The sequence below is a fragment of the Vombatus ursinus genome, unplaced genomic scaffold (assembly GCF_900497805.2).
Source record: "Vombatus ursinus unplaced genomic scaffold, bare-nosed wombat genome assembly UNPS02014813.1, whole genome shotgun sequence".
Classification (NCBI taxonomy): Eukaryota; Metazoa; Chordata; class Mammalia; order Diprotodontia; family Vombatidae; genus Vombatus; species Vombatus ursinus.
In genome coordinates, this window is record NW_020954591.1 from 5,880,176 (window position 1) to 5,897,562 (window position 17,387).

At 36.9% G+C, this 17,387-nt stretch overlaps 1 protein-coding gene across 1 annotated transcript in view; it reads right to left on the reverse strand.

Moving 5' to 3' along the window:
- Positions 1-12,975, reverse strand: part of RFC3 (replication factor C subunit 3) — a 34,420-nt gene extending 21,445 nt beyond the window's left edge. The window contains exons 1-3 of the mRNA XM_027877564.1: positions 12,803-12,975; positions 3,562-3,699; positions 1,446-1,513 (exon numbers count right to left, since the gene is read on the reverse strand). Of these exons, the coding sequence (XP_027733365.1) occupies positions 1,446-1,513; positions 3,562-3,699; positions 12,803-12,889 (293 nt within the window). The 5' untranslated portion in view covers positions 12,890-12,975. The remainder of the gene's footprint in view (positions 1-1,445; positions 1,514-3,561; positions 3,700-12,802) is intronic.
- Between the last annotated feature and the right edge of the window lie 4,412 nt (positions 12,976-17,387).

The window sequence follows — 17,387 nt, forward strand, 5'->3', positions numbered from 1 at the left end:
GTGTGTGTGTGTGTGTGTGTGTGTGTGTGTGTGTGTGTGTGTGTGTGAAATATATAAAATTTAAAAAAATTATATGTAAAATATATAAAATGGGAAGGAAGTGCACTAGCTGTTGGGGCAATCAAGTAAGTCTTCATGTAAAAGGTGGTCCTTGGGTCCTTTCAATAATGGAAGATAGTGTGTCTTCTCAAAGCTAATCATCTCTAGCTCTTTTAATCAATCCTTTTAATATAGTTTTGATCTTTGTGATCATCTTGATAAGGGCTGAATGATTGACTTCATGTTTCCATCACCAAAACAGGGCAGAGATGGGTTAACTCATCAAGTTAATTATGAGTATCTTACTGTTAATCATTATTATTTTTATTATTACTTATTATTATCACTGAATTAATTATGAATGTCTCAATTTCTCTTCCAATCAGATCTCTACTCTCATTTTCCTTTCATGAGCCATAGTCATTGCTACCTGCTCACTTGCCAGGGCTGTCTTTCCTGCTTAGAATATTTTCCCTCTTCTCTCTCTTATGATTATCTGAATGTTACCCAACTCTCAGATCTAGCTTCAAACATTCCCTTGCCTCCAGACCACAATAACCGATGTTTCTGTAGAACTCCTTTTGTATTTCGTGCAGTCAGGAATATATAGTTTAGCACCTAAGTGTTAACTCCAAAGTATCATAAGCTCTGTAATGGCACAAAATAGATCTTAGATTTGTCTGTCCTCTTCAGTAGGAATGTTTAACCTTGGGGCCTATGAACTTGTCTTTTTTAATATTTTGATAATTTTATTTCAATAGAATTGGTTTCCTTTTTAATCCTCTATATTTTAATTTATGGATTTAAAAACAGTATTATGAGAAAGGGGTCCATAGGCTTCACCAGATTGCCAAGGAGGCCCATGACACACAACAAGGTTAAGAATCCTTACTCTACAGCACCGAATACCACTCTAAACACATAGCAAATACTCAAATGTTGGTCAATTTATTTCTACTTACATGGAGATTTCCATTCCCTAAAATAGACTATAAGATGGCAGTAAAAATGAACTTTTTCACTAATTCAATTTCAGATTTTATATATTCCCACAAGTCATATTTTAAACTTTAGAGAGAGTTCTGTAGTCAGATCTCCAAATACAGATGATTTGATTCAATACAAAAACTATTTCAGAGCTTACAATATGACAAATGATCTACAAAGCACTGTGTCCCGTGCAAGGAAAGCTAAATGTTTGTTTGTATCATGTAATATATCAGTAATATTCATTAAATGACATTAATCTATTCATGGTCACTTTTATTTCAAGTTGCATACATGATATCTTTAAAAAAAATCTACCTTTGAAGGCACTGAGAGAATGCAGAAGTAGTAACTGATTTACAAATCAAATCATTTAGCAAATAATGTTTTAAGTGAATGGTCATTTATTAATAACTTACCTAGGGTTGACTTCAAGATGGTAATTACTTGCAATTGTGCTGATTTCAATTTTCTTTTTAGATGGGGTCTGTGTAGAAAATATATACATGAAATATATTTCACAGATTAATTTGTAGATTAAGGACAAGGAATTATTCCCTAGTGTCACTTTTATGATATGAAAGATTCAATTTAGGAGTAGCTAACTCAAACCATTCCAAACATATATTTAATAACATATACTCTACTAACTTTAGAGTTGTTATGAGAAAATAAAGGGCCAAGATTAGTGTATTATTACTCCTTTCATATGCCTCAATCAGTTCAATTCAAGTACTCACTTAATAACATGAAAGGTGATATGGATGAATGTATAATTTTATACTTGGGTTTGAAAAAGTAACTTCACACATGCAAGACGAACTGAGGCTGGTTAGCAGTTTATTTCAAAATAATCTCAAAGTTTTAGTTACGATGTTTACGGAGTTCTCCTTGAAATCTAGTAGAGTGGCTTATGGTTAAATGAAATCCACTAAAACTTTGAGATTATCTTCAAATAAACTGCTAACCAGCCTCAACTCATCTTGCACGTGTGAAGTTATGTTTTCAAACCCAAGTCTGAAACCCAGGAGGTAGCAAGTTCCCTTCACTAGAGATCTTCAAGAGGCTAGATAACCACTTGTTGGATATGTTATAGAGATGATTCTTTTTCATGGGGAGGGAATGCCCTCCTCTCCTCACCTGATCTCTTAGGCTGTATAAGGGACCTTCAAAGCTTAGCTCAAACGCCATCTCCTATACGAAGTTTTTCCTGAAGAACTCCCAAAAAGTTTTAGTCACCTTTCCTCCAAAAATATTATTTCATATATGTGTGTGTATATATATATATATATGTATGTATATATGCTTCACTTACGCATGTGTACATGTTTTATCCTCTGACAGAATGTAATAGGGTAGGAAAAGATTTGATTTTGTCTTTTGCCATGGTAAAACACACATACACACATAAAATCCATGACTAGCAAGTGTTTTCATTTCTCAATGACCTAAATAAAATGCTATATATTAATAAGAACATCAAGTGATATCTTCTTCAATGAAGCCTTTCTTGATAACCTCCATTACTAAATAATCTTTCTGAACTCTTCATAGCACTTTATTCAACTCTTATGAACTTATTCTGCAGTGTTTATTAATTATATCTGTGTACATCTGTCCTACTTGATTATAAGACCCTAATGACAGAAATATATGATCTTTAAAGTTCCTTTCAGTTCTAAATTCTATCATTCTGTCTTACAGCCATGATATGCAAAATTATATGATATAATAATAACTAGTATTTATATAGCACTTCAAGGTTTACAAAGCATTTTACAAATGTTATTTCATTTTATCCTCACCACAACCCTAGGAGGGAAGTGGTATTATAATCCCCATTTTAAAAGGGGGAAACTAAGGCAGGTAGAGGTTAAGTGACTTGCCCAGGGTCACAGCTGGTAAGTATCAGTCAGGATTTGAACTCAGGTCTTCCTGACACCAAGTCATCATTTAACTGCTTCTAAAGTATATTAGAGTTCAATCTGGATTGGTTTTTTATACCCCTACTAGACTGTAAGCTCCCAGAAGGCAGGGGCTGCATCTTATCTGAACTTTTACTTCTCCTTAACAAATGCAGTATCTTGAATAATGTCTATCACAACATCTTGTATATAATAGGTGTTTAACAAATGTTTATTGAGCACCTTTATGAGTTAAGATACACACGTATTCACTCAAAACAATGACTTAAGCACCTGTGGGAAGACGCTATAACTTTAACTTTCACAAATAAAGAAACTAAGGTTCACATATCTCTCTGATATATCACATCTTATGGACATACACATAAGGGCAGTGAAATAGAAAGAGAGAGGATTTGGAGACAGAGGACTAAAATTCAAATCCTGACTCTATCGCTTACAGTTGCATGACCTTGGGAAAACCCTTTAACCTTTCTAAGCTTCAGTTTCCTTATCTGCAAAATGTGAGGGTTGGATGACCTTTAAAGTGCTTTCCAGCTCTAAAACCTGTGATGCTAAGTGAATTTCTACCTACAAATGCATGAAGTTTCTCAGAGATAAAAGAGCTTACTGTGATGGTCTGATGTTCAATCCTTAGCTTTTCCACTCCAGCTCCATAGAGTTCCCTCAGGAGACACATAATTCTCGTCTTTTTCCCAGCACCTGATGGTCCATACACTAAGAGATGAGGGAAGTCCCCACATTGTACCTGGAAAAAGCAAAGAAATAATGATTTCGACATATCTCCTTGTGGGAAAAGTTATATATTTGTTCCCTGTAAAGTTGATTTTTGATTGATATAGAGAATTTTTTAATAATAAATCATTACTGAAGAAGATGAACGTGAAACCTCAGTCGAATCATAAGAATCATAGAATCTTGAGTTGGAAGGGACTTCATAAAATCTCTACTTCAAATTATACCCCCACAGAAAGTTCTTCCATCAGCAAGATCCCCAATATATATGTATCCAAGCTCTAATGGAAGACCTGTGATTCCTGTAGTATCTAGTCCCATGAAGTTTTTTCCTTATATTCCAATAGATTTGAATATCACACCTGGCCATGCCTGTTCATTCTCTATGGCTCTTCATTCATGTCTTCCCTTAAGTTCACCAGAGGGGCTCTACCTACCATGTTACAGGGTTTTACTTTCTTTCTTCTGAGAATATGAGCATACCAGTGAAGCACTTGACCAACTAACTGTCCACTTATCAACTCTCACCTTCACCACATGCCTATGCCATCTTCAACTCCTATTGCACATTTCCCTGATCCTGATCCTTTGTCCAGGAAATTCTAATTCAAAGTTCCTTATTTGGCATATATTATAACCAGTCTACAACCATCACACACCTGCCTCTGAATTACCCCTCTATGTGATATTCATATCAGATGCTGTTGTGTTCTTTGTCTGAAAGGTGTATAATAACATCGGGAGAATATTAGTATTAAAAAAGGTGGGCCTTTGTCTATGGGAGAAGCATGGAGTCATTGGAGTTTTACAGTTTCATTACAGTCTGCTCTGCTCCTGTTTAATTTTGAGCCCAACTCATTTGTTCATTTTCACTGCCTGTTCCAGATACACATATACACATATGTATTCACAAATGCACACATGCATGAACACGCTCACACTCCATGTTCACTTTTCTAGCTGTCATATCACATTGTTGAATAATATAGAGGGTGCAGCGTGTATAATATGTGCACGCATATGTATGCATATATATACACAAATGTACACACATATACATGTATCCACACATACTAATGGACACACTGTACAGAATGTCCAACTTCGTGCCATAATATGAACAACAAACGATCTTCATTCACTTGTTTTTCCAAAGGGGAGACAAACAGGCTTTTCCAAGCAGTATTCCACGGCCTCACGAAATTGACTGAAAGATGCAACAAATAAAAGTTCCCAGTGTGCTTGTTTGTTGAATATAAAATAAGCATTTGACGGAATACATCAAAACACCATCCTAAAGACTTTCAAGAAGGTATTCTGCACCCATATATTAAGCCATTCAAAATTCCTTGAAAGATACAACACAGATAACCTTATTGAATCATCCTCTGATCATAAACATCAAGCAAGACATAAAATAGAGATAGATATATGCTCACCAAAGGTATTCACTACTGTAATGGAAGAGATCTAGCAAAGAATCCAAGTCAAAGAGGAATTTCCTAAGAACAGTCATTTCCTTCTGATTATTCTGTTTGCAGACGATAGGGTGTTAGTTCCATCAAACCCCAAAACACTGCAGGACCTTCTAGAAGAAACCTGTAACCACTCAAAAGGGGTTTCCTTATAGAGAATCAAAATCTCTGCAATCCACCCCCACCATTGTTCCTGATTCTGACTTTCGAGGTCAAGCAACACAATTCAAAACCACCTTCCACATAATAGCCTTCAATGCTTGAAGACAGTAGTATCTCTACCACACACCTTAAATCTTCTCTTTTTTTTTTTTTTTTTACCTCCAGGCTAACTGTCCAGGATTCTTTCAACTTGGGAATCTTCATATGGCATTAGTCTTCTCACTATCCTGGTCAACCTCTTCTTGCTCCTCAAATCACCAATTTCCTTCCTAAAACTAAGCTGCAGAGAACTGAATACAATGATGCAGATTTTGTCTTATTAGAGTACCTTCTAATTATTCTGAAAATAGACACTATCCTGATATTAATTCATTTTAAGATCAAATTAACTTTTTCTGGCTATTATGTGACATTTTTGAATCATACTGAAGTTGTAGTCCATTAAAATTCCCAGATATTTTTTAGATGACCTTTCTTTCCATTTTACACTTACTTTCCCACAATTAAAAAAAAAAAGACAATTATTAAGGTAGAATGGAAGAAATATTTATTAACAGCCTACTGTGTGCCAAGTACTATGCTAACCACTTTTACAAATATCATTTCATTTGATCCTCACAACAACCCAGTAAGGTAAGTGCTTTTATCCCCACAGCTAGGAAATATCTGAGGCACAATTTGAACTCAGGTCTTCCTGACTCCAGGCCTAGTACTTGATTCACTGAGCCACCTGGCTTCCTAAAAGAGAGGGGAAGGATGAAATGCTCCAACTAAAAAGCCAAAAAAAAAAAAAAAAAAAAAAAAGCAAAATCATCTAATCCCATTGTAGTATCTGTCATTATCCACAGTGACTGTGTGACCTCAGAGAAGAGACATGCTCAAGGACATCCCACATACTAACTTTTTAAAAAATTAGAATTGGTGGGTACCTTGGAGGTGGTTAATTCATTTTTGAGAGGTATCATGGTTTAGTGAAAAGAACAGTAAATTGAAGACAGGGTTATACGTAGATTCATCTCCACCATTAACTATGTGCAGTGTGACCTTACACAAGTCACTTAATTTTTTAGGACTCAGGTTCTTCATTTTGCAAAATGAGGACAGATTAGATTACTTACAGTAATCTTTCCTAATCTAACTTAATGATTTAAGTCAAACTCATAATTTTATACATAATAGCTACATAGCATTTTAAAGTACACAAAGCACTTTAAATATATTATCTCATTTGAGAGATGAAATGGCTTTTCCTATTCTACAACTGATGCTTTTCCCACTACAATATGCTACCTGCCAGAGGCAATACATGAAGACTTAATTAAAAATAAGATTAAAGTAACTATAAATGGCCTCTGTGACCATTCTTGAAATTAGGCAACAAAAGCCCATTTATAAAATTTTCTATAGTAACATTGTTAATCAACACCCAGATTCAACTCTGAAAACAGTAAGCAAAATACACTGAACTGCGATTTGTAGGCATCATTTCAGTGTATAAGTTTTGGTAAATTAGAACAGTGAGAACTATGAATTCCCTGAAGTGGTCATATTATTTGAATTCACACTATTCCAAGTAATAATTATATGTAAAATATGGTACCATATTTTGGTTCTAGCCCAATGGAAACATGCAATGAAAAAAAAATTTTAAATAAATTTTTTTATCTGCTTACTAACATAAAAGCAAAGGATAAGAAAAATTTATTTTTATTCAAGTGTGTTACAAATAGAGTAGTTACAAAAAGCAAAATTTTCAAAACTAAAAAAAAATTAACATAATCTAAATATAAGCCTACTCCAATGATATAACAAAACATCAGTATTGTGATTTAAAATATTTTAACCACATAGACTAAATTGCCTCCTCTTTCTTTAAATCTTCATATACACACTGGTAGGGACAGATAGAGCTTTATCCATGTCTCAAATATGCATACTCATATTCCCATACAAAAAACAAGTAGTTGAATGGCCTGGGGTCTTTTCTAAAATTAGAAATGCCTTAAATGTGATATTACTGTCTTTTTGATATTTTTCAAAAACTGCACTAAAATAACTTAGAAATCAACTTTGAAAACAGCATATCACCCATGCTTTCTTATCCAACTACCAAAGAACTGAAGGTGATCAGTGGTTATAACCTCTCAGAGCACAAGGATTTCAAGGTCAATAAACAAGTAGTGGTTTTAATTTAAAATCCTCTTCTGCATTACCTCCCAATGGATGTTGTGTTAGGTGATCCTTAGATATTCTAAATCCAGGTTCAGTTTTGTTTTTTTTTTCTTTCTTTCTTAGAAACAAATTTTGGAAGGCATTCTTTTCTAGAATAACTTTGTTTCATCAAAATCAAAACTTTGTTAATCAGTGTTGTATCTACTTTTGAGCATTTTCTTCAAAACATCAGGTTATTTAGCTACTGTATTTCCATTTTCTTTCACCGCCTTAAATAAACTTGAAGCTTTTATCTGAATGTCTGCTCTAAAGGGAATGCATTTTTGACTGCAATCTTCAATCCATATAACTAAAAGACATTTCTATCATTGTAGTAACGTATATTCCCTATAGTTGTCTGAAAACCAGAAGAGGCTGATGCATCTTTGTCTTTCTTTTATTTTGACTTCCTATTTTATGATAGTCTGTACCATAGATTCAGATATATCAACATCTTGTACTATTATGATCATACTATTCAAATACATAAAATTTTTGTTCTAATTCTAATAAAAAGCTTCTCTTCTTTTTTGCACTGGCAACGTTTCCATCTGAAGTTTTCTTTCTTTTGTTAAGGGCTATTTTTTTTTAAAATTAACACAACTGTTCATAATATGGTACATATCACATCCATATGCTATAAAATGGTAGGCTGTAGTGGCATATTAAACCCTCAATTAGTTTGCATGAATAGCATTAATTGAATTTTGGCTAACATTAAACACAACCTGGTATCATTTTATAATTCACACTAAATCAAATTTCATACTATTTGAACTTGCATTAATCACAATCTAATCACATTAAAAATCAATCCCATTAGCCATAGCCAATATGTTGTGTAATATTTTTCAGGTATGAATAAATTATGCTTATCTCTTCATGCAATTAGGCTTTCTAAGAAGTTCTTTTTACATAAGATTTTTCTTTTAAGATGCTATGATACTTGAATATTCTCAAAAGAGAGCAAAACACAATCATAATTGGAACGGACCTCAGAAGCCACTTAGTCTACTCATTAGTAAAAAAACGTCATCTATAATATGCATGACAACTGGTTATGGTGCCTTTGAAAACCTTTAATGAGAGAAAACTCACTAACTGCAGACCAGTCAGCTAATTGTCATTAGGTCTTCCTCCCATTAAGCCAAATCTGTCTCTGCAACTTACCACTCTGGCTCCTACTTATGCCTTCTGGAGCCAAGCAGAAGTCTAGTCCTTCTTTCACATAACAGCTTTTTAAATACTTAAAGACATCTATCATATACCCCCTAAGTCTTCTCCTTCCCCCAGGCTAAAACATCTCCAGTTCATTCAGATCATCTTCATACGGCATGAACATGAGGCCTTTCACCATCTTGGTTTCCCTGCTCCAGAAAGGCTGTAGCTAACTAATGCCCTTCTTAAAATGTGGCACCCAAAAATTAAACACAATATCCCAGACATGGTCTGGGAAAGATAGGTATAGCAGCTTTATCTCCTCCCTGAACTGGAACACTATACCTCTCATAATGCAGCTTAAGAGTGCATTGGATGGGGGGCAGCTAGGTGGCAAAATGCATAGAGCACTAGCCCTGGATTCAGGCGGACTTGAGTTCAAATCCAGCCACAGACACATGAATACTTACTAGTTGTGTGACCCTGGGCAAGTCACTTAACCCCATTGCCTAGCCAAAAAAAAAAAAAGTGCACTGGATGACTTCGCTTCCATATCACACAAATGACTGATACTAAGGAAGATGGCAGTGAATTTTCTTTATTCTCACAATGATTCCAGAGCCTCAGAAACCATGCATGAGGCCCTCATGGTCTGAGGACCCCACCCCTGCCATGCCAATCCCTTCCATACACTTCTCTATCTTGGCTTCCTTGTGAGCAAGATACATCATCTCTGTGATGTACCCTTAAAGGCACTATCTACTAAGAAGAATCAAATAGAATACAGGAAATAGACCCAGCATGCTTCCAGAACTCTAACAACACAGGACCAACATCATCACCAAAGCCATTTATAGCTTCCCACAGGGCCTTTTAGGGTCCCCTTCAGCTCCTAAACACATTTTAAACTTTCCTATTGCTATCTGTCTTTCAGCCTGGGTCTACTCTTACCTTTGGAGATACATTTGAGTTTTGTAAACAGTCAAAATTACTCAGAGCCAAGTCAAGTAGGTAAAGTGGCTGAATGAGTCTATGAATATTAGTATTTTGGATCACAACCAAGATGTAACTATAAAATAACAATGAATTTTCTTGTGTGGCTCATAAGCTGGCTCTGAAGGAAATTATAAAACAGAAGTTCTGAAAATATCTTAAGCAACAGCAGCATTTTTTAAATAAAAATGTAACCACTAAGTTACCACCTCAAAGAAACATTCCTTAATCTTTTTTGTATCATGGACACTTTTGGCAGACTATTGAATTTTATAGACCTCTTCTTAGAATAATGTTTTTAAATGAATAAAATAACATACATAGAATTACAAAATAAACCAATTACATCAAAAGCGTTATCAAAATATTACCAAAAAAAGTTCACAAAACCTAAGATAAGAATCCCTACTCAGATTCATAAGTTTGGGCTCCTGGTGCAATGTGACTCCTGATTAGGTAACAGAATAATATACCACATTCAAGAAGAAAAGATTAGATGGGAGAGGCATGGGAACAATAGAAAATTAAGATGCTATAGAAATTTAAGTTACATAGATCAAAAAAGTGTTCACTTAGTAGCAATCTTTGGATCTGATGTGAGACAAAAGTATAGTGATGATCATTTGGGTGCAAATCAAAGATCAATATAATGGTGGATGTAAACTACAAGCTGCCAGGACGTCTGAAAGAAATCGATGAATTCACAACATAGGTCACAATGCTGACAGCTGAGGTAAGATACACACCTGTGATGGGAGACATCATCTATTCACATATTTCCTTTCTACTAAAAGCAGAACAGCCGAAAAATAACTGATTTGTTTTGCTGATAATTTTTTTTTTAGAAACAATGGAGGAAACAATAACAGATACTGTTATTCTGGACTTAATTCTGACAAATAAGAAAGAAATCATTGATAACATTAAGAAGATAGGAATCTTAGAAGGAAGTAGTCAAACCATCTTGGAGTTTGTGACAGATTAGGCCAGGAATTTTGAGAATAATCTGGCTTGTATACCAGCCAATGCAGAAGAGTGATTTCAAATAGTTCAGAGATAAGATGTAGGGCTTCATAGCCTGAGACAGGGCAATCATCTTTAGAGGGATGAAAATCTCTCAAGATTAAAATCCTAAGGATGCAAAAAAATAAATAAAATGCAACCCAGGTCCCAACCAAGAGCATTCCTCTCCTTTTCCTCCTTCCCCATAGATTTTTGCATATAGTTGCCAAAATAACCTTCCTAAAACAAAGCTATGTCATTTTGCTGTTTAAAATTCCCCAGTGACTGTCAACAGAGTTAAGTTCAAACTCATCAGTCTGGTATCCAAGGTATTTTTGTAAGACGGCCTCAATCTACTTCTTCTCTTCAGGTTTTCAAATCATATAATTTATACTTTAGTCAAACTGGACAATTTGTCTCTCTTCCCACAACTGGCTAGACAAAAAAGAACATCTCAGCTTTATGCTATCCTATTTCTGAACTTTGGAACAGTGAAAAGTGCACTGTTGGGGATGAGGAGACCCCAGTATGAATTTCACCTGAGATGTTTGTTAGTTGTGATCACTTAATCTTTCAAGGCCTTAGTTTTCTCTTCTATAGATCAAGGATAGGGGCTGGACCTGTAATGTCACTGGTATAGGGAATTCTCCAATGAGAACACTCTAATAATTCAGGTCAGTACTCTAATTTATATTCTTACAGTTGCTGAGACCATTGAAATGTTAAGTGACTTACCCAGATTGAGACAGCCAGAAATTCTTGGCTTCTAAGGAAGCTAGGAGGTACAGTGAACAGGGCTATGGACCTGGTATCTGGAATACCCGAGTTCATCAAATATAGTTTTAAGACACCTACTTGCTGTGTGACTTAACCTATGTGTTCCTTAATTTCTTCATTTGTAAAATGGGATTAATAATAGCACCTATCTCCCATGTTTGTTGAAAGGATAAAATGAATAATATTTGTAAAGCATTTCACAAAACTGTTCTATAAATAGTTATTAGCTACTGTCCTCTATTCCACATTGCTTCTCTTCCTTATTTTGTAATGTCAAGATAATAATACTTGCACTACCTACTGCACAGGGATATTACCAGAAAAGTTCTGAACAAAACCTAAAGTGCTACATATGAATTAACATTATTCTGTTTGTGTTCCGTCACCCTCCTTCCATCTCAATTTATCAAAGTATTGCCCAGCTTAAATGCCACATGATATATGCTTAACACGTTCACTGATCCCTTGCAACTAGAACTGTTTGCATCTTCCCCTGGAAAATCGTAACATTATCCCCCTATTTTCTTATGGCATTTATCACATTCTGCCTTGTATTACCTATGTGAGTACATGTATCCCCAGTATAACCTATCCCAACCCCCTCCCCCATTTTTCATGGTGTCATGGATACTCAGTGTTTCACTTTTACTTTTTTCCTAGTAAGTGACACCCTCAATCCTTTTGTTAAGCTGCCTTTGAGAAACCATCTAATTTTTGTCCTTCAGCTTTCCTACCCACAAAGCAGAATGTTGTTTGTGAAAGCAAAGTCCTAGGTTTAAGTTGGGGGATCATGTCTCCAAAAAAAAATCTTTTTAGGCAAGAAATTAGGCAAGGCAAGGAAAAAAAAAAACAGTCTTCCATCTATTCTATACTTATTTTGTTTATCTCTGTGTATATGTTAATCCCCTTTGAAGGAACTGTTTTGTTATTTTTTATTACGGTTGTTTTTTCTTTATATCCTCAGCGCTTAGCACAGGGTCACGCACGTAGTAAAAGACTAATAAATAAACGCTTGTTGATCCACTAATCAATGTGACCCGTAAGCTGAAGTGGGGTGTGGGGGGCGGTGTAACAGGTTAGGTCTTTGCCCTTCAAGTCTGCAAGGGAGGGGGGAGGGGAGGAAGTTCACTGACTGTCACAATTGGCCCCGAGGACTCCGGCCCTTTTCCCACGGGCAGGACTAGGGGCCCCACGGACTACCTCCCCTCTCATCCTTTCCCAACCCCCAGCGCATCTCCCAGATCGGGGAGTGAAATTGGGGGAAGGGGTCGGGTCCTCCCTCCCGCCATGGCCGAGCTCTTTCTCGCCGGCCCCGCGGCAGGCCAGCAGGCCGCTCACCAGGTTCCGCAGCTGGGCCGCCTGCTCCTTGTGATAATCCAGCCGCCCCAAGGAGGTGGGCCGGTACTTGTCCACCCAGAGGCTCATGACCGCCCAGATTCACCTCCTCTGGAAGCTTGAAACCCCGCGCCCGCGCGCTTTTCCTGCGAGCTCCAAGCGGGGTGCGTCACTGCCGGCTCCGCCCAGTGAAGGCTGATTGGATGAAGGAGCCGACGCTCAAGGAGATTAACTTGTGGCGTAAAGAGCAACCTGACCAATTAGCGCCCCGAAACGCAGGGCTCGTCTGGGTATTCTCGCGACAAATAGCGTAAATCGCAGTCACTGTACCATCTACGCTCCGCTCCCCTAGATGCCTGGAACAACTCAAGGGAGTGAGTGAGAGGAAAGCCATCCAATCAGAAGCAACTCCACCCCCACGCTAGCCAATAAATCCCGCCTGTCCATTTCCTCTTCTCCCTTTTTCTCCGCCTACGCGGAAGGCGCAGCTGGCTAAAAGCTCAAAGGAATAACTTTTCATTGCTGAAACTTCTGAAAGTATTTTGGGGTCTACTGGCTAGCTTTCTTTTTGAAGGACCATGCCTTAAACCCAAATCACTCTGGCTGACATTGATTGGCCAACAGTAGGTTCAAGGCCAAGCCCCATTTGGTCATGTTTGGGTTCTGATGGCTCAGAGTGAATGTAAATAGCAATTGTTTCTGTTTTGCCAGAAACTCTGAGGGTGTTCCCCTCCCAGATTGCTTTTTTTTTTTTTTTGACTAGGTAAAAGAGGCCATTTTGTGCCTCATTTCTTACCTGGTCCTAATCACTGAATGGGTGTTGCCTCAAACAAACTGAGACCTGGAAAGGACCTTAGCTTAAAAAGGTCAAGGTCTCCCACTGCATACAGGGCCGTCTCCAGTTGTCCTGATCTATGTCTTCTCACTGGACCCAGATGGCTTTGGAAGAGAGAGTGAGGCTGATGACTTGGCTAGCCCAGCCTCACTTTAATCCAATTCACTTGCAAATCACAACCACCTTACCAAGTCTTTGGTACTCTTTGGAGACGGAAAGACAAACAACTATGTGAATGGGTAAACTCTTACAGCTTTGTCCTCTACCTAGGGACTGGCTCTTTGTGCACAGTGGAGGGAGCCAGGGCAGGAGTCTTTGGGCATAAGTTGGAAGCTCTTGTCTACCATTTGATATTGATGTGGCTTTGGTAATGACATCACAACTTCTCTGGCCCAAGTTTCTTTATCTGTAAAATAAGGGGGATTGGGAGCAGATGACCTCAACTCTAAACCTTCTAACTCTAAGTCTTTGATCTTATGAATTAAGAGATCATATGATCATAGGATAATAGATTTAGGGCTGCTTAAGGGACCTTCAAACTCATTCATAATATGTATGAAAGTTCAGGATTTGAAAAGAATTGACTGGACAAGTAGTTTGGTTTTTGGTTTTGTTTTTTTTTGGGGGGGGTTGTTTTTACATCAAAAGCAACAGGCATACCTATGTACAGTCATCTGATAACATGCAAACAACTGAGTTTCTATCACTCATTTTTGCTTCCTTCCCTAAATAGGAGAGACATTTCTACATCTCCACACAGATCCGAGTAAGCCTAGGCATTTCTAGGACCAGAGGCATAAATATTTTCCCTTGCCTTGAGTCGGCAAACCAACAATAACTTAATTCTTCTGTAAAGAGAAAATGAGTCATCAAGCACAGTCGATTTTTGCACAGTGAACCAGATTCACTAGTTTTCTGGGGCTCAAATGACATGCCAGAGAAAATTGTTGACAGTTGCAACATATTGTGCCCACTTATAGACAGCCCAAGTGAAATCAAAGCGTAATTTTGCAAAACAAGGTGTCTCTTGTGGTTTGTGTTTAGTAAAAGATTTGTTAAAGGCAAACTGTTTACTTTTTTTCTCTTTAGTCTAACTAATATTCATTATTTACCAAACTACTATTTAGATACTTAGCTTCTTATTATCCCTGTAGTTTGCTCATTTACAGCTGTAACAATTTAGGGATCTTAATAATATCAAACCACTGACTAGTGTTATTACTCCAGGAAGGAATAATACATGCACCTCTGCATGTATCATGTAAACTAAATACAGAATATTATTAATACAAGAAGTAATCAGTCTCAGTATGTACCTTTAGGCTATGTAGTTGTGTCTTTTCAAGTGACAATCACACATCTACCTTTTTACTATTCCCTAAAATATTAACTAGGTCAGGTTTTTGGTTTTTTTTTTTAATATTAGAAATTGAAGGCAAGCCTATTAGTAGCTTCACACTCTGCAACATCCTACTGCTATATCTGCTATCCTAAGGTCCACACCTTATCTTGACATCCCACTTCCCACCCCCAAACATATATGTATATATAATATACATGTTATATATGCAATATACAGATGTATTTAAGGATACAAACTATGATTCCATGCTTTCACATAGGCAGATTAAAAAAATTAAGTACATTAATACAAAAGCAAAACAGTCTCTGCCCTCGAATAACTTACATTCTATTTGAGACTTATGTACATATATGTATAGCATGTACATATATGGGTATATATAAAATAAACATAAGGTGATTTAGCTAAAGTTAGAGTACCTCCTTGCACAGAGCATTAGACTAGATGTGGAAACAGTTATATGGAAAAAATAAAAGGCATACGCACTTGCCTACATGTCCTCAGCCACACATTCCAGCAATGCATGGCTCTATGTACATGGTGTTATGAAAGCTGGTGTTTCCCAAATAACAGCAGCAGAAACACCATTTCTCTCTGCATAGATAAGTTAGCTAAATGCAGCTCCAACATGGGTGTGAGATGGAGGCATTTCCAAAAACCATTGTCACATTTGCTTCCTTCCTATATATGCTGCCTTGCCTTGCTTGCTATGGGATCTCTTATCCATAGCCTCCCCCAAGATCAGAGTATAGGATAGCATCAGTCAAGGGCTATAGCCCAAAGTACTCCACAGTGTTGGATGGAATCCTGGACCTGCCACAGTGTGGAAGTCCCAATGGGAAAGTGTCAGTTGGTAAGAACCAGAAGTAAGAGGTAGGAAAAAAGGACGGGAGGATAAATGACCACAGCAAGCAGGAAATACCAAAGTGAATGAGATTCTGAGGGACACAGTGTGTCCAAGAACCAGAAAAAAAAAAAGTTGGGCAGTACAGCATCCACCAGATCCTAAGGGATAGGCAGGAAATAAGCTCTGAGGCCAAGCTAAATTTCCCCCAAACCCTACCCCCCAAACCAGAAATAGAGCCTGAGCAGAGTTTTTTGACAATACCAAGCACTTTCTTTTGTGTAAACCTGGTCTGAGGCTAACTAATCCTACCCTCCATGTTTCTCTGAATGCACTTCAGTCTGAATCACAGCTGCTTCTAATATCTCCCATATGTCAAAGAGCTGTGTGTAAGTGGCAGCAGAGATTGTGCTAACACACGGTAAGTAATTTTTTAAAAATCTAATATCCTACATAGTTGATATTCCTAAAAACAAACTTGCTGATACTCTAAGGAAACATGAAAAATGGGAGAATCAGCAGTTTTGAAATTTTGAAATAAATTCTTAAATTACCTTAAGAGTTGAAGAAGAAGAAAAGGAAAATGTGTTATCTTATGGCTTTTGATGACAAAGAAATGATGTATAAGAAAGCCCCATTACCCACTAGATAAGTAGTCAAAGAATATGAAATATGTCTCAAAAGAACTGAAAGCTGTTAATAGCCATATGAAAAATTGCTCAAAATTATGAATAAGAGAAATGTAAATCAAAACAACACTGAGGTTTCACTTCTCACCCAGTAAATTGGCAAAGATAACAATAGATAGAAATAGTTAACGTTGAAGGGGCTGCAGAAAGATAAACTGATATACTGTTGGTAGAACTATGAATTCATCCAAGCATTCTGAAAAAATGGATTCAAGATTTCATCAGTATAGAGAGCTCCTGGGGAGGAACTTTCTCTACCACTGAAGACTACTACCTTCTCTACAATTGATCTTTGTGTCTGGAGGGAAGGAAGGAAGGAGAGAGAAAGAGAAAAAGACAAATAGAGGACCAGTTTATCTTTTCTAAATTTCTGTTCAACTAAAATGTGTACTTTATTTTGAGGAAAAGATGAAAACCTGTCTATAAATGCAGATCATACACATTTCTAAATATATTACATCCTACCAGGATGTACCAATGACAATAATTATATTATTGTTATTATTAATAATAATAGAATTTATAAAGCACTTTAAGATTTGCAAAGCTCTTTCTAAATGTAATCTCATCTGATCTTCACAACAACCCTGGGAGGTAGGTGCTATTATTATCCCCATTTTCCAGGTGAGGAAAGTGAGCCAGGCAGAGATTAAGGGACTAGTCCAGGGTCACAAAGTGTCTGAGAAATTATTTGAACTCAGCTTTTCCTGACTCCAAATCTAGTGCTCCATCCACTACACTATATAACTATAACACAATGGTGTGTTGAAAGTAATCTCTGACTGATGGTGATGGTGATGATGGTGATGGTGATGATGATGATGATGATGATGATGATGATGATGATGATGATGATG